General features: G+C 50.5%; 10 protein-coding genes across 10 annotated transcripts; 5 read left to right on the top strand and 5 right to left on the bottom strand.

The window, feature by feature from the left end:
• Positions 1-192: 192 nt before the first annotated feature.
• On the top strand, positions 193-1,629 carry ATEG_05384 (GPI-anchor transamidase subunit GAB1; the record flags this gene model as incomplete). The annotated part of the gene is made up of 6 exons (XM_001214562.1): positions 193-331; positions 370-461; positions 521-723; positions 771-1,393; positions 1,443-1,569; positions 1,602-1,629. 6 exons carry the CDS (start codon positions 193-195, stop codon positions 1,627-1,629), a joined length of 1,212 nt encoding a protein of 403 aa, XP_001214562.1.
• A 98-nt stretch (positions 1,630-1,727) lies between these two features.
• ATEG_05383 (N-terminal L-serine N(alpha)-acetyltransferase NAT4) lies at positions 1,728-2,626 on the bottom strand (the record flags this gene model as incomplete). Its single annotated transcript, XM_001214561.1, has 2 exons — positions 1,728-2,437; positions 2,515-2,626. 2 exons carry the CDS (start codon positions 2,624-2,626, stop codon positions 1,728-1,730), a joined length of 822 nt encoding a protein of 273 aa, XP_001214561.1.
• A 612-nt stretch (positions 2,627-3,238) lies between these two features.
• ATEG_05382 (aldo/keto reductase family protein) lies at positions 3,239-4,344 on the bottom strand (the record flags this gene model as incomplete). The annotated part of the gene is made up of 5 exons (XM_001214560.1): positions 3,239-3,419; positions 3,472-3,527; positions 3,572-4,024; positions 4,078-4,224; positions 4,276-4,344. 5 exons carry the CDS (start codon positions 4,342-4,344, stop codon positions 3,239-3,241), a joined length of 906 nt encoding a protein of 301 aa, XP_001214560.1.
• A 613-nt stretch (positions 4,345-4,957) lies between these two features.
• ATEG_05381 (uncharacterized protein) lies at positions 4,958-5,833 on the bottom strand (the record flags this gene model as incomplete). The annotated part of the gene is made up of 1 exon (XM_001214559.1): positions 4,958-5,833. The coding sequence occupies one exon, from the start codon at positions 5,831-5,833 to the stop codon at positions 4,958-4,960; it is 876 nt and encodes a 291-aa protein (XP_001214559.1).
• Positions 5,834-6,460: 627 nt separating this feature from the next.
• ATEG_05380 (zinc-dependent alcohol dehydrogenase family protein) lies at positions 6,461-7,691 on the top strand (the record flags this gene model as incomplete). The annotated part of the gene is made up of 4 exons (XM_001214558.1): positions 6,461-6,622; positions 6,687-7,076; positions 7,140-7,586; positions 7,647-7,691. 4 exons carry the CDS (start codon positions 6,461-6,463, stop codon positions 7,689-7,691), a joined length of 1,044 nt encoding a protein of 347 aa, XP_001214558.1.
• Positions 7,692-8,258: 567 nt separating this feature from the next.
• Positions 8,259-10,911, top strand: ATEG_05379 (putative raffinose synthase protein Sip1; the record flags this gene model as incomplete). The annotated part of the gene is made up of 2 exons (XM_001214557.1): positions 8,259-8,272; positions 8,358-10,911. The coding sequence occupies 2 exons, from the start codon at positions 8,259-8,261 to the stop codon at positions 10,909-10,911; spliced, it is 2,568 nt and encodes an 855-aa protein (XP_001214557.1).
• Positions 10,912-11,606: 695 nt separating this feature from the next.
• Positions 11,607-12,404, bottom strand: ATEG_05378 (uncharacterized protein; the record flags this gene model as incomplete). Its single annotated transcript, XM_001214556.1, has 2 exons — positions 11,607-11,852; positions 11,907-12,404. The coding sequence occupies 2 exons, from the start codon at positions 12,402-12,404 to the stop codon at positions 11,607-11,609; spliced, it is 744 nt and encodes a 247-aa protein (XP_001214556.1).
• Positions 12,405-13,218: 814 nt separating this feature from the next.
• On the top strand, positions 13,219-15,314 carry ATEG_05377 (uncharacterized protein; the record flags this gene model as incomplete). Its single annotated transcript, XM_001214555.1, has 9 exons — positions 13,219-13,350; positions 13,434-13,660; positions 13,911-14,007; positions 14,179-14,228; positions 14,276-14,295; positions 14,405-14,670; positions 14,716-14,829; positions 14,919-15,107; positions 15,264-15,314. The coding sequence occupies 9 exons, from the start codon at positions 13,219-13,221 to the stop codon at positions 15,312-15,314; spliced, it is 1,146 nt and encodes a 381-aa protein (XP_001214555.1).
• A 1,981-nt stretch (positions 15,315-17,295) lies between these two features.
• On the top strand, positions 17,296-18,267 carry ATEG_05376 (fungal specific transcription factor domain-containing protein; the record flags this gene model as incomplete). The annotated part of the gene is made up of 1 exon (XM_001214554.1): positions 17,296-18,267. One exon carries the CDS (start codon positions 17,296-17,298, stop codon positions 18,265-18,267), a length of 972 nt encoding a protein of 323 aa, XP_001214554.1.
• A 572-nt stretch (positions 18,268-18,839) lies between these two features.
• On the bottom strand, positions 18,840-20,713 carry ATEG_05375 (arylsulfatase; the record flags this gene model as incomplete). The annotated part of the gene is made up of 2 exons (XM_001214553.1): positions 18,840-20,197; positions 20,248-20,713. 2 exons carry the CDS (start codon positions 20,711-20,713, stop codon positions 18,840-18,842), a joined length of 1,824 nt encoding a protein of 607 aa, XP_001214553.1.
• Positions 20,714-21,389: the final 676 nt, after the last annotated feature.

The raw sequence follows: 21,389 nt of genomic DNA, 5'->3' as shown, positions 1-21,389 counted from the left end.
TAAGTTTTTTTTTTTCTTTTCCTTTTTTTTTTAATCCGCGGGTGGTCCGTGCGTGGCAGAAAAGGGAAATGAGCGGAGGCGGTCTTGGCACGGCGGAAGAACAGCTGGAGGTACTTACACGCCTCATCCTCCTCATGATTGCAACAATGCATTGCACACACTCTCTCTGCTGTTGAGATTTATCGGGTGACCATGGCAGTCAATCGAAAGGCTGCTGTGTTTGTCGGCGCCCACACTTTGCGGCTTTTGCTCATCCTTCTGTTTCCTTCTCTACCGGACTTGTTGACGGGGAGAGTGGAAGTGTCAACGCCGGTCACCAGTTTCAAGCGACGTGAGTGTTAGAAGGACTCGCTGATAGATCTACCATAGATTCAGTCGCTAATTTGCTTGATCTAGTCCAGGAAGGCCTGTATCTCTACCAGCGAAATGTCTCCCCCTATGACGGAGGGGTCTTCCATCAGGTACGCAGGATACTGACTATATCTTGCTGGACAAACCGCGCTTACTCTGAGAATACCAGGCACCTATCCTTCTTCCACTGTTCTCGCTGTTTCCGAATATCGATCAATCTCCTCTAGCGACAGCTATATTCTTCTCTCTTGTCGATCTGTTGAACGCGGAGGCATTGGTTACCATATCCGAGTCAGGTCAGGCAGTTTCCGGGCGATTCTACACAGCGGTGCGGAAGCATATCAAATGGGACGGGGTGTCAATTGCAGCATGGTAAGTCTCAGTCGGTGTTTACTTAGGCTCGGTAGCTAATAATCCAGGTTCCTATTCAATCCTTTCACAATTGCGACCTGCCTCGGTCGGTCTACTGGCGTGTTCACTACGACGGGAATCCTCTATGCACTCTCGAACGCCGTCAGCGGGAACAGTCTGAATTCGATGTTGTCGCTAGGATTCGCCTCGTACCTTTCGATATATCCAGCCCTTCTGTTTATTCCACTCGTTCTTCTCTGCTATGACCAACGTGCCCAGAAAGCGAGCCCTCCCCCTGGAGTTGCTCTGTTTGTTCTGAAACACCTTGCGATACTCTTGTTGGCTGTTTCTGGGCTACTTTCAGTCTCCTGGCTGATTGTCGATGACTTCTATGACTTTATATCCGCAACATACGGCTTCCAATTGCTGGTTCCCGATCTGACACCAAACGTGGGGCTGTGGTGGTACTTTTTCATCGAGATATTCGACTCATTCCGGGAGTTCTTCCTCGGCATTTTCTGGCTTCACCTCGCATCATACGTCGGTGGTCTGACTGTACGACTACGCCGACAGCCGCTTTTCGTGATTACCTCTCTCCTTGGGATTTTCGCGATTTTCAAACCTTACCCAAGCATCTCCGATGCATCGCTTTTCTTTGCGCTCCTCCCGCTCTACCGACACCTTTTCCCCTGTGAGTACAAGAGATCATGTAAACTGATTTCTTCGCTAACCGCCGATAGTAATGCGTTATACCTTCTTTGCCGTCTCAGCTCTTCTATATGCTACTCTCCTGGGCCCTGCATTCTACCACCTGTGGATCTATGCCGGCTCTGGAAACGCGAACTTCTTTTACGCAATCACCCTGGTGTGGAGTTTAGGCCTGACAATCCTACTGGCAGACACTATCTTTGCAGCATTGCGAGATGAGTGGGAATATGACAACCCCGAAATGCGGGGGAAGGAGGTTAGACAGGTGTAATATATATGATATCATTATTTAATATGAACAAATTGCCCCAATGGCCTCATGAGTCGTCTTCTGGATGACTGCTTTGCAGCTTTCGTGACATGATCCAGTAATCAACATCGACGACCGTCCCGTTTCGTAGCGTACGGGGTGCAGGCGAATACTCATCCACCTCGTAACCCAGTTTCTTATAAAGCCGATTAGCCTTGGTATTGGATTTGAAGACAGTCAACATAGCCTTCTGGACTCCAACACGCCTTCCCACCTCCGCGAACCTCGTCATCAGCATCTCTCCTAAACCGCGACCTTGCGCAGATGGCAACAGGTGAACTTCGTAGCAATAGATAACTTCATAGCCATCTTCGTAGGTCACCATGAACGAAAGAAACCCCTGAAAGCCTGCGTTGTCGGGGGACATTTCTATTCCAGCAGCCTCTGCATTGTCGCCCGTGGCCTGTCGCAAGACGATGTACTTCATATCAGGCAAACGCATCTCCCTTCGCTTCTTGGATGGAGACCATCCAAAGCTGGAATTCGCGTAGGCCTCTGACTGCGTTTGCTCGATGAGCTTGAAGCATGCTTCGAAATCCCCTGGAGGGATAGTTTTTGCCGTGTAGATGTCAAGCGTATACTTCACGTCCGCGATTCCATCGTATTTTGCAGGAGCTGTTGACGTGTGTTCACGGTCCTGGGGTGGTATGTATAGCGAAATGAATTCTTCGCAAGAGAGCTTGTTGACGCGCTCTACGAGCGGAAGTGGTTTTGCTTCTGTGATGCGTTAGTTCTGTCTGTTGCATTATCCAAAGCGCTCATAATTTCAACGTGTAGTTATGGTTGTGCCTTACCTTTGTTCTTGTCCTTTTGTACTTGGAGAGATTGCGCTCTGGACGATTTGCGCCGCGAGGATGGCGTGGCTTTATTCTTGGTGACTCGACCCTCCTGGACCGATCCCGGCATTGCAGGTTTGTTAATTTGTTATATGGGGACTTATCAGTGATTGTAGAAGGTATTTTCACAATAAAACAAAAAGTTCATTGAAACGAGGAGAAAATGCTGTAAATCTTGTTATCCGTGGGTCTTTGTCGACGAGGAATTTCGCAGGGGCTGTCGGGGTTAGAGGGATGATTACGCTCCTCCCACCAAATTTTTGCATGGGATAGACTGGAGTCCTGAGAGCACCACCGTTGGTACCTTGTGACGATTTTTGAAAATTCTCTGTATTATGACTTAGACTGTCTGGACTTCTCTTTTGAGACGTTTATTGACAATAGATCCCAGTTTTCTGATGGACGCTACAAGATATATATTTGACCGTAGGTATTCTCGTTAGATTGGCTCTACCTGCTGAGACTCAACACTGCAAGCAAATAATATATCTACACCTACGCAGCTTCTCTCTGCTTAGCAGCAAATTCTTCGGCACGACGTTCAGCTTCTTCATCCCCCAATTCTCCAAAGACATCAATTCCCCAGCGGAAGGGGTAATTGTAGCGCTGGTTGCGATCCAACTTGTTCAGAGTCTCGAACTCCGCATCCGGAATGACAAAGTCTGTTGCCGTTAAATTTGGGTCACACTGGTCGGACATATGGATATGTGTGCATACCTTGAAAATTGCTCTCAATGCGCGACGGCGTGACACTCTTGGGCAAGACGGAGGTTCCACGTTGAACAGCCCACGAGATCAGCAAGGCCGCGGGGTCTTTGTTCAGCTTTTGGGCAATTTCCTTGACCGTTGGGTCGTCGACCACGCTGTACAACGTGTTAGTTCGGCTACTTAGAGGACGAGGGGATGAGGTCGTACCGAGGTGCGTTGTAAATATTGTTGCCCAGCGGGCTGTAGGCCACTGAAAGGATGTTCTAATGAGAGTCAGTATACAAGCTATAATTTGCTGATGCCATACTGTTACCTTCTCCTTTAGGTATTTGTGTAAAGCCGGCTGTTGGAGATAAGGATGGGCTTCGATCTGGTTGACAGCCGGAGGGATCCGCGCAGTCTTGAGGAGCTCCTCGATCTTCTCGATAGTGAAGTTGCTCACGCCAATGCTGCGGACCTTTCCTGCGTCGACTAACTTCTCCAGGGCGGCCCATGTATCAGCGATGGGAATATTTGCGAGACGGAACCGCTTCGATACAGGATCGATGGGGGTGAGAGTTTCATTTGTGTGCTCGAAAGCCACAGGCCAGTGGATCTTGTTGTTGGTTAGTAAAGAGAGTAAGTCATGAATGAGCACAAGGAGGGACGGAAATACCAGGTAGAGATCCAGATAGTCAGTCTGGAGGTCCTTCAGAGTCTTGTTGACTGCCTCCTCCACATGGTCGGGATGATGGTGTGTGTTCCACAACTTGCTTGTGATCTGAAATATAGTCAGTACTCCAATTATATCCAAGTTGCGTCTGATTCACTGACGAAGATTTGGTCTCTGGGTACTCCAGATTTCTTCCAGCCGTTTCCGACCTCGTTCTCGTTCAAATAACAAGCGGCGGCGTCAATATGGCGATAACCCAGACGAAGAGCGGTTTCGACTGCGTTTTCTACCTCATGGGGCTTTGAAAGCTACGCACATCTGTTAGTAGCTCTAGCAATCACTATGCATAGGTCGCATACCCATGTGCCCAGACCAACAGCCGGCATGTCATAGCCAGAGCTGAGCTTGAAAGATCTTCCAGAAGCCATGATGAATTCGGAGCAAAATCACTGGTGAGTTGAGAGGCAGCCGTGAGTGTGAATTGTCCAGTGGATGATGGCAAGTGTCAAGTTGGTAGAGTGAGAGGTTAAGGCAGAGGGGAAATGACTACCCCTCATCCGCTGTAGATCCATCCCATCGGCGCATCTCCGTTATGCGCTTAGTTGTTGTACCCAAAGTACACGATTGCCCTGATCAGATATCCTCAAACAATGGGCATGATTGGTCACTGAGAAATTCTTTTCTTGGACTCATTTTCATGGTGGATTGCGCCATTAGAAGAGCCGCGGAGCCGCGTGTCTAAGTATCTCACTCGTCAGTTGGTCAATGCATATGGGCACCAAGACTCATACTAGGTACATCCAGACGCCGAGCCCTTTGGCAGTTCATTGATAGGAAAGTTGTGATTCTGTTAGATTCCGCACGACTAAGCGATGACCCAACAATCAAAATGCGTCAACAAACATTCTCACGCTTTCTGTTTCTTCACACTGTCACTGGTGTGCTGAAGATACCCTCACCTAGCTGCCTTCAATCTCTCTCGATACTTGCACTAGTCTCAGTGTCTCAGTTCAGAAAAGTCTTGACTTTTCAGTCCGAAGCCTAAAAAAAGAGGTCTTTCACGCCTATCCTAATCAAATGATTCCCTGTCTCTCTTTGCCACGAGCTTCCCAAGCTCAGGAAGTCGGACGCGCCCCCGTGGACCAAAACGTGAACTTCCCAAAGTAAGTCGACACCTGCAAAGATAGCTGATCGTGCAAGGGTCTGATCAAGTATAATAGCTTCCTCGCATCGGACACTGTGACCCTGCAGGCGGAGAACAGCCATCGCCGCTTCAAGATCCACCTTGCTCTCCTCAGGGACAAGTCCGAGGCCTTGGCTGTGGCCTTTGACTCCAATTTCCGGGAACAGGCAAGCGGCATATTCGTATGCTCCGCTACTTCGGAAGATACCCTTGCTCGCTTCGTTGAATGGGCATATCGTGGTGAGTACCACGTCATCGACGACGTCGACGTTCTGAACAGGCTGAACTTCACCAACTTTCCCGTCGCCGAGGGCCAGTCTGTAGACTACAGCTGCCTGCTGACTGGCGACGATCTTCCCGCTGATATCAAGGACCATCCGCTGAACTCGCACCTTTTGGTCTACATCTTTGCAGACACCTATCTCATCAGCCAGCTCAAGAGTTACGCCTTCGGAAAACTCGCTGAGTATTTGAGGATGCTGGGCAGATTTCTGCGCGTGGGCTATGCAGAAGCGGTTATTGCCATCTTTACCACTGCTTTCGCCAGGCTCCATGTCAACGATCCTTTTCTGCCCTGGATCGCTCACTATGGCGCATACAGCCTCCGGTGCCTGCGTGAGCACCCGGCCTTCATGGAGATGGTCAGGACCTCGCCGGAGATATGTGTGCGCCTCGTTGAGCAAATGGACCCTGCCCTGACGGCTCCCTGGGAGTCGCACGCGCTTCGCCGCCATCTTTTGGAGACCATGAGAGGGGAGACGTTTGAGCCCACTCTGGATGCTGGTTGGTGACTATATGGCTACGGCAAGGTTCCAGTGCGGATGGACAACCGCGACATTCTCTTGGGGTAGTCTATGGCAGTCCAATGGTTGATGAGAACAGTGAGAGCTTTGTGTAGTCTGGGTGACAGCGAGAGTGAGAGCTTGAAGGTAGCGTTCTAATTGTGTCACTTAGCCCATCAGCAGTTGCTGATCATAAACAAGCTGGATAGGATGTTTTGCAATGGATAATTGAAGCATGTAGGCTCTGAGGACCCTGGTAGCGACAGTTTCCTTTCAGCTGAGGTAGCCATTTCAGTCTCACAACGTCCATTGCATTCTCACAACGTCCATTGCATTCTGGAACAACAGATTTATCAGCATATGTCTTGACCTCGGGGAGATGAATTGATTGATTTGTCAAGATGCCGATGGAACTCGGAGAAACGGTGATTACCTAAAGCGGGTAAGTAGACCCTCCACACCGACGTCACCAGTCCACATATTTAAGGATGCCCCTCCAGAAGCTCTTCTCTTTGCTTCTGTATAAATCTACTTCTAAACATCTGGTATTTGTTGATAATATTGGAATTCTACACAGAAATGGCTCCCGCACAGATGAAGCAGTGGACCGTCCTGAACAAGGACAACGACTTTGACGGCCTTTCGTACGGAGATGCACCGATTCCGAAAGTTGGAGACAACGATGTTCTCGTGAAGCTGCATGCTGCGTCCCTCAACTACCGGGACCTGATTATTCCCAAGGTATGGCTCGCCTAGAGGAACTGTGAATGTTTCTGAATTTTCTAATCGTCAATGCTCTTCACAGGGCAAGTACCCGTTTGCTCTGGACCTCCCCGTTGTCCCGGGTTCCGACGGCGCCGGCGAGGTGGTGGAAGTTGGACCTAAGGTCACCCAATTCAAGAAGGGAGACAAGGTGACTACCCTGTTCAACCAGCGGCACCAGTATGACCCAATTGATCCTTCGGCGGCCAGCTCTGGTCTTGGCGGTGTCATTGATGGAACCCTGCGTCAATATGGTGTTTTCAACGAGAACGGCCTGGTCCGGTCCCCCAATAACCTCACGCACTTGGAGTCCAGCACCCTGAGCTGTGCTGCACTTACCAGCTGGAACGCTCTGTATGGGTTGAAGCCCTTGCTTCCCGGACAGACGGTTCTGGTGCAGGGAACCGGCGGTGTTAGCATGTTCGCTCTGCAGGTGAGTTTCATCCAAGGAATGTAATCAAACCAGGCTTTTGCTCATTGCTGATCACTTGTGCAGTTCGCCAAAGCCGCCGGAGCGACCGTCATAGCCACTACCTCCTCCGCCGAGAAGGCCGAGAAGCTGAAGAAACTCGGCGCTGACCACGTCATCAACTACAAGACCAACCCGAATTGGGGTGAGGTTGCCCGCAGTCTGACTCGGGACAATGAGGGAGTCGACCACATTGTCGAAGTCGGAGGCGCGGGAACTCTTTCTCAGAGCTTGAAGTGCATCAAGTTCGAGGGGGTCATCAGCATTATTGGATTCTTGGGTGGTGCTGACCCCAAGGCCCAGCCCACCGTTTTGGAGACGCTGAGCAATATCTGCACCGTGCGCGGTATCTATGTCGGTAGCAAGGCGCTGATGAATGACATGATCCGTGCCATTGAGGCCAACAACATCCATCCTGTGGTTGATGCCAAGGTGTTCACTCTTGATCAGGCGAAGGAGGCCTATGAATACATGGTAAGTTGTTGATTGTCCGGGATATGTTCTGGATGTCGATGCTAATGTGGTGAACTACAGTGGGCCCAGAAGCACTTTGGAAAGCTCAGCATCAAGATCGACTAAATGACGAGGCTGTGGGAATATGTCCACCTCGAGGTAGAGTCGTTAACAGTTGATCTGTTGATACGTCCAGGATGAATAGAGAATCAAAAGTTCTACTTTATAAGGAGCTACATATGTCGTGATGACGTCATTCGTTGTATAATGTAGGAGCTTCTGTAGAGCGGACAGAGTACTTACAAGACCCCGAGTGCCAGATTAGAATTACTCCCCCTCAAGAATCATCAATGAAATCCCTTCTGGGCATGTCTTGCTTCTGCGATAAGGTGTAGTGCGTGATAAGCCAATGAAGCTGTGGTATCGGCCGCTTCCCCTCACCGCATCTGATCCTCGAGGTACCTTGGCTGCCACCACCGCATGTCCACGGTACTCTCGACATCTACTTGAATATATTCCAACAGATGCAACGAAACAGTTCCGCTGCCTCTACACTTGGGCCGAGTGCCCAGCCACATACACAGGCTCCCTTCATCCACCCAGCCCAGATGAGCTTCTTCTCTCGAGTGACGTGCTCCCCCGCACTGGGACAGGTCACTTGTCCCCAGCGGGTTCAGAAGGCCCTGGGGTCGAATGAAGACGACAGGGTAAGTCCATAAAGATGACAATACCCCAGGTCTGCCGTCAATCCTAACGTGTACAGTTGCGATTCACAGTGGTCATAGAGCCCAGTATCGAGTTTCCAGAGCAGCCATGGGAAGCTCAAATATGGCACAATATCGCCAGTGAAGAGTGGACTGCACTCCCGCTTAGAAAGTGTCAAAATGTGACCCCCTTGCTAAGTGGAAACGACGCAGAACATCGTTACTATCGTCACGTATTCTCCGAGCAGCTTATCTTACCCCCCAACGGGGGTTATGGCCAGTTTACAGTCCGCTTTCGCACGTGTCCAACTGCCGACTGGCAGTGGGTAAATCAGATTCAGCAGTCGAACGATGGCCAGATTGTTTTCCCACCGCGGACGCCTGTGGTTGAGTCGAATACCGACGTCCTCAGTAGATACTTCAGCAATCTATCGCACGACGTCGAGGTTCAACCTCGCAAAAGCGAGGCTCCGGGATCTGCATTGTGGCATATTTCTGGGGAAACGCAGTCCGCCGATGGCAAGGAACCTGGACTTCGAGATGTCGTCCTCGGAATTCCAACATCATTAGTCCGGTACTTTGCCCTCGTACGCATATGGACGCCATGGCTGGGGCCCAGACACGGAAGGCAGAAGTTCAGATTGGCAGAGGATGCCATCCTGTGCTCATTTCTTCGGACCGATGGTGTGCACGTTGTCCTTCTGGCCATCTCCGGCATAGACAACGTCCTGACAGTGCTCGGATCGGGTGAAAATGGCGAGGTAATCGTGAAAACGAAAAGTGACAGCGATCAACCATCGAATTTTCAAGTTCTCGCCTCTGCGGCTGATAGCTTCGACGTTGCCATGAGTGCTGTGGTCTACGAGGCACGAAAAGCGGTGCGACCATATGGCGCTGACGAACCTGAGCGTGTCCCCACCCCGGTTTCGCCGCTTGGAGATGATGTGGTCCTGGTTGAGAAGGATCCGGAAGCTCAATGGCTTTCTGAATGGTACGATGCGTTAACCTACTGCACATGGAATGGTCTTGGTCAGGATTTGAACGAGGATAAAATCCTTCGTGCTCTGGACACTCTGGAGAAAAACGGAATTCAGATTGCAAACCTCATAATAGATGACAATTGGCAAAGCCTGGATCATGAAAAAGAGGTCCAGTTCAAGCGAGCATGGCAGCGGTTCGAAGCCAATAAGCACGGATTCCCATACGGACTGAAACATACCGTCGAGAACATTCGACGAAAATACCCCAAGATTGCACATATTGGCGTGTGGCATGCCATGTTCGGGTACTGGGGAGGGATATCCCACACAGGAGAGCTGGCGACACAGTACAAAACAAAAGAAATAGATATTGTGAATCCCTGTGCCGGAGGACCCATTGCCCACGCATTCGAGAAGGGATCTCTTTTGATCATAGACCCGGAAGACGTGCAGCGTTTCTATGATGATTTTTACGACTTCTTACGATCTATTGGGATCGACGCCGTGAAGGCAGATGCTCAATTCTTTCTGGACCTCGTGAAGAACGCCGACGACAGGCGGGACATCATAAATGCATACCAGGATGCATTTTCTATATCGTCCTTGCGACACTTTGGAACAAAGACACTGTCTTGCATGTCTCAGTTCCCTCAAGCTATCTTCCACTCTCAGCTTCCCACGAACAAGCCCACCATTCTGCTGCGCAATTCAGATGACTTCTTTCCTGAAGTGCCAGCCTCGCACCCATGGCATATCTTCTGCAATGCCCATAATGCGCTCCTCACACGCCACCTCAATGTGCTTCCTGATTGGGACATGTTCCAGACTAGTCATCCATATGCCTCATTCCATGCGGCCGCAAGATGCGTATCCGGGGGACCAATATACATCACTGACGAGCCGGGGAAACACGATCTCGCGCTTATCGACTCAATAACTGCGCCCACTACCAACGGGCGCACAGTTATCCTTCGGCCTGGATTAGTCGGGCGGACCATCGACACATACCACGATTACAATGAAGGCCATATGTTGCGAGTCGGCACATATTGTGGATGGGCACAAACAGGAAGCGGGATCCTCGGGCTTTTCAACCTCTCCTCCTCCAGTATATCCTCCATAATATCGTTGCTGGACTTCCCAGGGATTCACGAGGATTACACTGGAAAGTATCTGGTCCGTGCCTATACAAGGGGCAAAGTTACCGAGCCCATGAGGCCTGGGGACGATAATTCCACAGTGGCAGTGAACCTGGACCACAAAGGCTGGGAAATCCTCACAACGTACCCGCTACACACTCGCACCATGAAGGGAGACAAAGAATGCAGCGTTGCTATTCTCGGGCTCTTGGGAAAGATGACTGGTGCCGCGGCTATAGTCAACTCTGATATCCAGGTCGAGCCGAATGGCAGGCTGCGGTGCGACATCAGCCTAAAAGCTTTGGGTACACTAGGGGTGTACTTCTCCTTACTGCCGGAGTGGAGCGTCGAAGTGAACTTCATGGTCATGATACTGGGTCGGCCCGTGCCACGAAAGACTGTCAAGAAGGATGGAGGGAGTGATACGACCATCTTGGCCGTGGACGTGTTGACGGCGTGGAGGGAGATGCGGCTAAATCCCGGATGGAGCAACGAGGTCATTGTACAGATTTTTGTAGGATGAAGGTACATGCTATGCTCTAAGGATATAGCAGTAGGTATACAATGCAGATTAGAAACTGAGTTGCAAACCAAACCTGTCTCATTCCAAGACTGCCCTCCATCCCCGACGGGGAACAAACCCTTCCACGCCCTCGTCCTCTAACACCTCCCGTCCCAACCGGCCAGTAACGACACTCCTCTCCACCTCCGGTCCTCGAACATAGAATGGCTCAAATCCCACCATGTCCCCCGTTTTGGGATCTGTCTTTCGAATCCACCGCCGGCCCGCCGGGCCCGTTCCAGGCACACTTGTAAACCCGCTGTTGACACGATCTAGCGTGATGAACCACCGCCGCTGATGGATAGACCCTATAGAGTTCGTGGACCCTGGGTAGGCGTTATTTTCCCGGATCTGGTAGTCGACTTCATCCTCTGCGTCGGAGTGCTCTGCGGTTGGCGCTTCGGAGGCTTCATCTGGGATGTCTGAGTGTGACGCTGGCCTGCTTGCTGACCGCGTACTAGGTGGGGGTGATGAAGAGTCTGATGAGGTGCTGGGGGGTTTAGGGGGTCTGGAGGTGATGTTCCTCCTGCGTCGTTTGCGGGGCGTGGCGGGTTGTTTTCGGAATTGGGTTGACTTGTCCAGTCGGAGGATAATGGTGTAGTTGGGTGGTAGGCGGGCGCCGTGGAGACGAAGACGGATTTTGCGCTGGGACTGGATTAGTTTGAGAGTCTACACGGGCTGTGCAGCGGAGTGGGAGGATATACGTTGTGGAATGCGTGCCGGAGTTTCTCGCTGTCGGTCCTGTCGTCCAGGGCGGCAGAGACATCCGATGAGATATCTGAGCGGGAGTCGTCCGTCTCTGGAGGGACATCTTGACTCTCGTAAGGGAGGATCTCGTACTCCCCAGTATCCCAGATAATGAGACTACCTGTTCGCACCGATGCAGTTTCAATCAGATGGTTCTATTCCACGCTTGTTAGTGTATGGCGACATGCTGTGGCAGAAGGCCGACTCACCCAGAGACAGTGCACCCTCGTCTCTGTCGCATTTCGATTCAAACGCCGACTGTTTGGGTCACCCGGCATTCCGTACATAACGGACCAACTGACTGAGCTCGAATCGGAGAACTGTAATCGGAGATCATAGTGCGGCCCCGCGATGGGGTGATCATGTTGATGGATGACGAAATGTCTCCCTTCCGGACGCTGGTTGCGCTTGTATAGAGCTACCCAGTCGGGAATCTGTATCTTGGGTGCATTGGGAAGCGACGGACGCACACATTTTTGAAGTTGCGATGAGACGACACCCAGATGGTCTGTCACTTCTGTTTGACCGGCTTCAAGGGCAGCGAGATTGGTGTCTTCTGCAGTAGATCCCCATTTTGCATCCACCTGGCTTAACCGCTTCTTCTGCGAAGGGCTCCTCGTTCTTGGGGGAGATACCGGAGCATCCAGGCTGGATAATCGTGGAATGCATGGTAGCGGATGTTCATGAGGGCTGGGGCTTCGTTTCATCCTGCGTAGCTCTACCGCAGAGACCCAGTCCTACAAAATATTGTAGCATGTGTAGTTGTATCGTGGATGGCTTCTGCTGGCGAGAATAAGATAATTTTAACAGTGAAGTTCTGACTATCTGGATGAATGGATGGATGTTTGATGTTGTATAGCTTAGTCATTGTCACTGCATATATTTATGCCCATCGCACGAGGGTTCACTAAATGTTGGAACTGGAAGCTGCACTGGCATTATAGCTCAGTGATAATGTCTATAGTGAAATATCTAAGTCTAATTCACCATACTCTAGAGCTACCACAGAAAGGCTGGTCCACCGCATCGAGGCACACAACTACTGTATATATCCACTAGTGAAGGTCTGAAGACCGCGAGATCGAAGAAAGGTTGTATACTGTACGACGGCTGCTGACAGAAGGAAAGGCCAGTGCGCCATCCTTTAGAGGGTGAGAGCAATTGATAGCCTTCCTTATAGGGCATCTGACAGCCTGTCGAGCATCCACGGCAACCGGTTTGCGACGTGACTGCCATGGCAGGAGCCCTTCTGTGAATTCCGTGGACAAGCAATTTGGCGCAGGGCAGTGAGTAGGTTCTGACAGTTGTCTTTCCTTAAGATCAAAATGCAACAATATTCACTGCCCGGGAATCTCCAAGTCTTAAAGCCCTCCAGAGCCTGATCTTCTTGTCTCCACTTATGTCCTCTCTCACAAAACTTGCATACTCCAAACTCTCGCACAATGGGTTCTGCTGGATGCACAGCAGTGATCAAGTTTGATTTATACAAGTGGGTATGTCCCTGTCGAGACGGGAATCATCATGACATCCCAGTCGAGCCTTGAAGTGAAGTGTCGGAACTGTGACCATCCTCTGTCAGACCATGAGGATTATCATCCACTTCATCTTCAACCGACTCCAACAGCAACCACACAGAGACGCACATCGCTAAAAGTAAGTATCAGATCCTGTTCCTTCAGAGGTTATGGTCGAAGCTGACAACTTTGCAAGAGAATAGCTACTGTTAACCCAAAAAGATGGTTACGCAAGGACACAGTATCAACGGTAGCTGCTGCTATAGATTCTCAAAACGTCATGTTAAAACGGGAACACCAGCAAGCGGCGAGACGTTTATCTCGGAAATTTCAAGGGACTATTATCTCGAGAACCACAGAAATACGTTGTTGTTAAAACCATGGAAGTCTTTGGAAACTTTCCCTGGCCGTGATCCCTGGATCCAATTCGCATCGTCCCTACAAGAAAGGTTTGCGCCAAACACCATATCCATGTTGATGAGGCCCAGAGTCCGTACTCTGACATTGGGTTCTGGAATACCATTATCAAAGAGCGAAGGTCTAAAGACCTGTCTCTTCTGCTCTTAGAGAAGCCAGGGCCTGCGCAACAGATCACGTTAACTCCGCAACCCGGGGAAACTTCTCTCAAGGTGAGCTTATTTTCAACCTCAGGTGGATTTTCTGAGGCTGTATTGCTTCGGATTATGCATGCATGCAAAGTAAATTGCACGTTCAATTACAACGCCATGAGGTACTTACACAACCTCACAATCGGACATTCCGGAGGGATGACATCTTTAGTCAGTCTATTCATGATGTAAGTATCTGTCTTGGAAGTCATCCAGTATCTCAAGAGCGAGCCTGTTAGTCGCTCATTCCCTAATGGAGCGAGCATAAAACATGAAGCCCGCGCGACATTAAGCAAGACCCTAGAGGAGGGAAGCTTGCAATATAGTCGTGATGATATGGGCATGCAGATATGTTACAGGATGGGTTAGGTTCATCGGATGTTGTCCTGCCATCACGCTTGCGTGAGAAGTAAGTTCTTCTGCAAGTTTTCTTGTGTATACCTGACTCTGGCTTAGATGGCTCGAATACATCCTTGGTAAGGCGCAAAGGCCGTTGCCCGCGAGATTCAACCGGCTAGATGTTTTATGCCTGGCGATTCTGAAGGAATTTTGAATCTTCGGCGATGAACCTCAGAAATGCCGCAGAAGGCAAGAAATTATCGACTTCTGAGAAATGTCGGCTTATGGAAGCACAATACCAGGACGAGTTCTACGGGTCATTCAATCTCGTGGCAGGCCGAGGAGTACCAATCTGCAGCGAATGGTCCAGAAGCAGTGATGGCCGTGTTGACTTCTATATTCCGGAGAAAAAGTGGGCGATTGAGTTGCTTAGAGACCATGACCGCGTCAATGAACACATCTCTCGGCCCAAGGAAGGGGCATCATATCATTCTTGGTTGAACGAGAAGACGGTTGAAGACTTTTACTGCATGCATTGTCTGAGGACTGCCATCTAGGGCTACGTCCCTGATTATGAGGAAGTCGAGGCGTTCAAGGTGGATTGCGTTCTCGATGCTCAGGCGTTCGTCTTGTGTTGCCAATATCACCAAAGGAATTCGGTGTGCGAGCCAGTACGTTACGGTTACATTTCTGTCGGTTTGTCCAACGCTACTGCTGTCTTGTCAAGGCTGCGATCAGAAAGCTTGCCAACGCAAAGTAGCCCTCCCTAGCGATCGAAGCCGCGGCCGATATCTTTGTTCATTGTTTGGACTCCAATGACATCTGGCCCAACGACGACGTTCCCAGCTGGTTTCCGGTGGCGCATCGCAACCTCGCCCACGCATTTGATAATGCGGAGACCGCCCATCGCCGCGCTCACAAGCTGACTGTGGCCAAGGAGAAACGAGGTGTAAGTGGCCGTTATGATTGTGCGTCCTCTCCCACACGAAAATGTATGTCCTCCTCTGCACCGTCTTTTCCCGCCCACTCTGCTCACGACTTAGTAGTGTATTCCGAGCCCAGACTGCGGATTGCTGTTTCCACCAATGATTATTCTGAATTGAAGGGATATGATTACCAGAAGAAGCCTTTGATTGACATTCGTCCGCAGAATTAAGCTACTATCATCGTTAATGTCCGGTTTGTAACCCCTCTGGAAATGTCAGGATGGACTGCCAGGCCAACAAAGGCGAGTCAGAATACAGAGCAGTTAGCTTTTAATGGCCATGAATCTTCTGCGTCTTAACATTGTCAAACTCATCGTCTCAATACCTCCTCGCTGGGCAGTAATCCCAAAGCAAAACATGGAGTACCTAGTCCGTAGGCCCCAAGATATAACTATCTAACGGGGTTAGCGGTGATGATCTACGGAATCATGGGGAGGATGTTGGGCAATAGTGTTTGAATTCCTGGTTACGAAGGGAAGGGAGAGTGAGTATGTTGGCAAGGCCATCACTATCACCTATTGATGCCGGTCCTGGGTACTCAACCATATCGGAGATTGAACGGAGGATATTCATCGATGGGTTATTAACTTACTCTGCATAGCAGCTGTATGTTGTCTTTTTCTGTATGATACTTTCCTGTGGTTTTGATCTGGGCGTACTTGGGGATCAATCCAATAAAATATGAGAGAGCTATCGCTTGTATGATCTCTGAGGCCAGAATCGAATACACAATGTACGAGTTGGAAGGCCTATTAGTCACATCAACTGAGGCCATGCTGAGACCATCTCACGCAATCCCGCTTGGATCTACTCCCACCCGAGTGCCGATCCGAGTGCCGATTAGCTACTGGAAGCGGGGAGATCTTTCATCACGCGAGATTAACGACTACTGAAGATGAATGGCGAGTACATCCATGACCAAGCTTGGAGCAACCTGAAAGGCATCTGCGTTCATCGACAGCTGGAACCCCACAATCATCACCTGCAGTCACTTCAACACCACCGCCAATTCTACATGACGCGTTCGGTTAGATCCACGGGAGGTGAGACATCGTTCTCTGCATTGTGGGAATAAGTACATTGTCATTTTCTCACCAATTTACAGGGTGTGTGGTCTGCAAAGCCCGCAAGGTACGGTCCCTCTGAAACTACTCCCATCCAGGGGTCTAGTTAGTTCCTCTCGCTAACACTTCTCAGGTCAAGTGTGACCAACAGGATGGCTCTTGTGGGAATTGTCGCCGTCTCTGCATTGACTGCCCCGGGTATTCGCTTCTACCCCAGGAGGACCGACGCGTAGTCGTCGAACAGGCATTGCATGCTGCAGGCCATCGAAAGCGAGGCCTAGGCTCTTGTATAGAATGTCGATCGGTCAAGATCCGCTGTTCCCGGCACAAGCCTCGGTGCGAAAGATGCCAACGTCGCAGTTTAGGGTGTACATATCGCTCTCAACGGCGGGCTGCGCAGGCAGACTCAGCGGCAACAAACCCAGTCGTTCAGACCCCGGCGTCCCAATCGCCGAGTACGCATGGGAATGACAGTCCTCCTTTTCTTGAGAGTTCCGCAGCGGTGACAGCCATAGATGAAGCCCATTTGAGTGTCGAGCGGATGCACTGCCGGCCACTCTCACCTACATCGTCCGGATTACCCTCTCTTGCGGTCATCAAAGAGCTTGTGCTTATATACTTTTCAAGAGTCCATTCTCTTCGGTGTCTTGGGTTTCTCCACAAACCTACTTTTATGCAATCTTTGCAAGAAGGCGATATAACTGAAAGGTATACTGAAGCGCTACTATTGGCCATTTGCGCATTCGGTGCCCGGTGAGCAACTCTCTGTTCGTCGATAGATGAAAGTCTCATATTATGCAAGGTACAAGTTTCATTCGGCAGTAACATCACATATGGACTATGCAATCATGGACACAGATGAGATTCCGGGAAATATCTGGCTTCAGAGAGCATCGGACCTTGTATTTCGGCAGATAGGCCAACCGTCCATTCACAATCTCATGGTTTACCTCACCATTCGTTTGCCCCTTTCAATGATAAGTCTCAATTAGCTGATTTTTGGCAGACCCTCATCTTGCTTTGCGAATACAACCTGCGTTGGGGCAGTCAGAGCAGCGCGATTATGATTGCTACCTGTTGTTCCCAAATGTCCCGTCTCCTTCGTCTGGATAGCCGGGTCACATATGAGCCTCTGGCAACCGAACACACGTTCAAGACTCAGCTGGATCGACAGACCCGAATTAGGTTGTTTTGGTCTTGCTATATTCTCGACATGTTAATGGCATCAGGAGTGGAGTCATTCACCAATACGAAGATGACCCCCACAGTTCCACTGCCCTGCTGCGGACAAGACTTTACCCTCGGCACGCCATATGATTATCAACTACTGACCAGCCAAGAATGTGATTTCCCGGATGATCAAGCTGGTCGTATTGGCGTAGAGGTATGCTTCCTACGACTCATATATTTACGGTCGTATATCCTCAGGTATACCGCATACAATCTACCCTCTCGTATCCGACGTAACATGTTGACGGATAGAAGGTTGATCAGAAAGACCAACTCCGGTACGGATCTCTGGTTGGAGCAATCTGACTTTTATCGCCCTATAAGAGGGCTACAACAATGGATAGCCACGCTTCCAGAACATCTTAAGTTCACCGAGCTGAACAGTTACATCCAGCGTGATCAGCAACAGCTCTCCGCGTTCTACGCAATCCATCTGCTTTACCACCAAACTTTCTGTGACTTATACAGAGTTGTACTACCCGGGTACCGTTTTCCCATAAAGGAGGCGCTCAAAGATGCCCCACGGACATTTATTTTAGAGTGCCAACACGAGTGTCTAGAACACGCCGAGGCAATATCAACCATCTTGAAACGCGCAATTCAGCATGGCCCGGAAGCCCTAGATGACCCTATCTCCGGCGTATGTCTGTACGAGTCTACCAAGATCCAGGTCATCATTGGACGCAGCTGCTCTGCTGGATTGCCCATTGAAGATTGGGACCGCATCTTGGGGAATGTAGTGACCAATCTGAAGGGAGTTGATCAGTGCTGCACTCACTTGGGATGGGGTATCTTACTGGTGAGTAAACTTAGGTACCTTGTCTGCTAGCTATTGCTAATAAAGACACCCTGTGTCGTCCAGATGACCGCGCTGTGCAATCTTCTGGACCAGTTCAATCTATCTGAGAGAACAGCTCCATGGAAGCAGAAGTATGGGTTAGTTAGGACCATAGTTATTCTCCTTCAAATTTTTTTCTTGAGACTTATTGGAGGTCCAGGTCGTCAAATGAGCTTTCAGATGTTTTCCCAACCGCAGACAACCATCACCTACATCCCCTCTCGTCCTATCAAGTGGCATGGAAAGAGGTACGGAGATCGGAGGCGAATAGAGCTCAAAATCAGCGCGCTCAAGACTTGTCTGTTGGCCGAGAAGCTTCCAGTGGCTTTACGCCTGGAACAGATCGAGCGGATACTGAACAGACCACGGACGTCCAATTTGATGCGCCCCTTGCGCAAGTGTACTACACCCAAGTGGCTACAGACTTGCAGGATTACATCTCTTGGAACCCGTTCTCTCTGTCCGCAGATGACCCAGACCTTTATATGGAATTGTGATACTTGTGCTATGCAGCAAACAGACACATTCTGGCATAACTGCCAGTACTATTGTCGCGCAACAGGTTAAACGGCCATCTGTGCCCTGATCTGCTCAGGGATCTCTTTTTTGCCTAGGAATCGAATCCATTTCCCAGTGTCCTGGAACTCATCCATGTTGTCGCCCTTTGACGGGTCTAGCTCCTCACCTGCCAGTCCTACCACTCCAACGTCATCCTTATACTGAGTCCAGAGACCCAGAAGCTTCTCGAAAATCTCTGGTCGAGATCCACTAAGGTCCGTAGTCTCCCCTGGATCTTCAATGATGTCAAACAACTCCCAACGTTGTGGGCCGTGTGGGTGCGGTACGTAAGTGATCTTGTACCGGCCTTGCCGCAAAGCACCACTGCCTGCAATCTCCCATCCAGTGACATGATCCTCCGGATGGATAGACGTGTTGCGATCGGAACGACCTAAAGCGAGAGCATCCAGATACGCCTTCCAGCTCTTTCCCCGGACAGGAGCCACCGGCTTCCCTCTATACTCGGACGGATGTTGGAGGCCGGCCAGCTCCAAGATCGTAGGAACGACGTCCATCACAGTGCAAAACGCGTCGGTAATTGCGCCACCCTTAGATCCACCGACGCTGCAATCCTGCACAAAGCGCTTTGCAGGCTTCAGCACAAGCGGCACACGACAGCCCCCCTCGGTCGAGAACATCTTGTACAGTCGGGACGGTGCAGTCGCCGCCTGAGCCCACCGGCTCCCGTACCAGACAAAAGAGTTATAACGGCCAATATTGTCCAGCGAGTTGTCGTAGTACTTCTGGATGTGCTCCGTTACACGGGGCCCGATGATGTCGCGGGCTTCGTAGCTCGCGCCCTCGGCGCCGTTGTCCGACATGAAGTAGATGTATGTGTTGTCGTATTCGCCAGTCGCCCGCAGGTAATCTAGCACGCGTCCAATGTTGTGGTCCATTCGGTCGACCATCCCGGCATACACCTCCATTGCGCGTGCGGACTGCGCACGCTCGTCGTCGCTCAGTTCAGTCCATGCGGCTGGTTCGCCGGGGACCGTGACGACGTCGTGCGGCTTGATATCGCGGCTCACTAGCCCCAACTCTTTCAGTCGCTGCAGCCTCTGGGTGCGGAGGACATCAGGTCCTGCGGTGTAGAAGTCCCGGTATTTATCGGCTGACTCTTTGGGCGCTTGCAGGGGCCAGTGGGGTGCGGAGAAAGGGAGATACGCGAAGAAGGGTTTCTCCTTCTCGGAGTCGGTGCGTTCTTCCAAGTACTCGATCAACTTCGTAGCATAGAAATCAGATGAGTAAAAGTCCTCCGGAAGGTCAGAGACATAATCAGATCCCTCCATATGGAGCGCTGTAACAGCAGTCTCAAAGAAACGCCCAGGCTCGTTGATGATGTCTTCATATTGAGGCTCCCAGCCTAAGTACATGTTAGTCTCGCGTACATTCAGGTCTAGTTGTCTCACGTACCGTAGTGATTTGCACAGCCGGGCAGAAGAGCGAAGGATTTCTGGAACCCTCTCGCCTGAGGGCTGTATTCCGGCTTCAACCCGAGATGCCACTTTCCAGACATGATAGTGTGATATCCGCCATCACGAAGCAGCTCCGGTAAAGCTACCACTCGGTCGTTCAGATACCCTTCATGACCGGGCTTTCCTTGATGAGCAGGCGAGCTCCGGATGAACTCGGATAACTGGCCCAACCCGGTAATGTGGTGGTCAGTCCCGGTCATCAACATAGAGCGCGTTGGAGAACATGCGGCTGCGACGTGGAATGAAGTGAACCGTAGACCTCCGGTGGAGTCTTCAGCCAGGGAATCAATGTTTGGTGTTTGTATCTCGGATCCAAAGCATCCACAGTCGCTGAATCCAAGGTCATCGGCGACGATGATCAGAAAGTTGGGCCTTTTGGGTCTGGTATTATTTTCTGAGGCCATTTTTCTCTCAGGTCAAAAAGCACACTGCTGACAGATGAGACAAAATGCATTTTAATTTGCCCGACGGGAGAGTGGGAGCTGACGAGCTCATTGATATTTGTCTCGCCATCGCATCTCGGGCTCGCCGCATCTCGGCTTCTCCGCATTCTCGGTTTTCGGATTGCTCGTGACAACAGTAAGATGTATACGGCCACTCATGTAACAAGCATCTGCGATATAAAGCCACGCGATGTGCAGGAGTGAGATTTTGGACTTGCATTCCTTTTAATTTATCCCGTCTAAACGATCATGGCTGATGCCGGAAAGCTGTCCTTCACCAAGCGTCTATCGCTTTTCACCCCAACAGTGTTCTTCCTCACAATGTATGCCCATATAGATCGATGACTGCACGCCTTGAGAATCTGACTGTGCCAACAGATATCTCTCGCTGGCTACGCTCAACTTTGGATATGACGTGGGTACGTCTACAGTGTCTTGTTACTATTCTCTGACTAAACTAATTGTCTCAGGATCTTTTGCTGGAGTACAGGCTCTGACCCGTGAGTTATACTCCATTCACGATCATTGCCCACCCTTACAGCTAATATACATGTAGCGTTTGCCAAACGATTTGGCCACTATGACCGGACCAGCGAGACCTGGGCGTTGCCCAGTTACCTTGCATCTCTCATGAACT

The sequence above is a fragment of the Aspergillus terreus genome, genomic scaffold, assembly GCF_000149615.1.
Source record: "Aspergillus terreus NIH2624 scaffold_7 genomic scaffold, whole genome shotgun sequence".
Lineage (NCBI taxonomy): Eukaryota > Fungi > Ascomycota > Eurotiomycetes > Eurotiales > Aspergillaceae > Aspergillus > Aspergillus terreus.
This window is presented reverse-complemented; position numbering and strand designations above follow the sequence as displayed.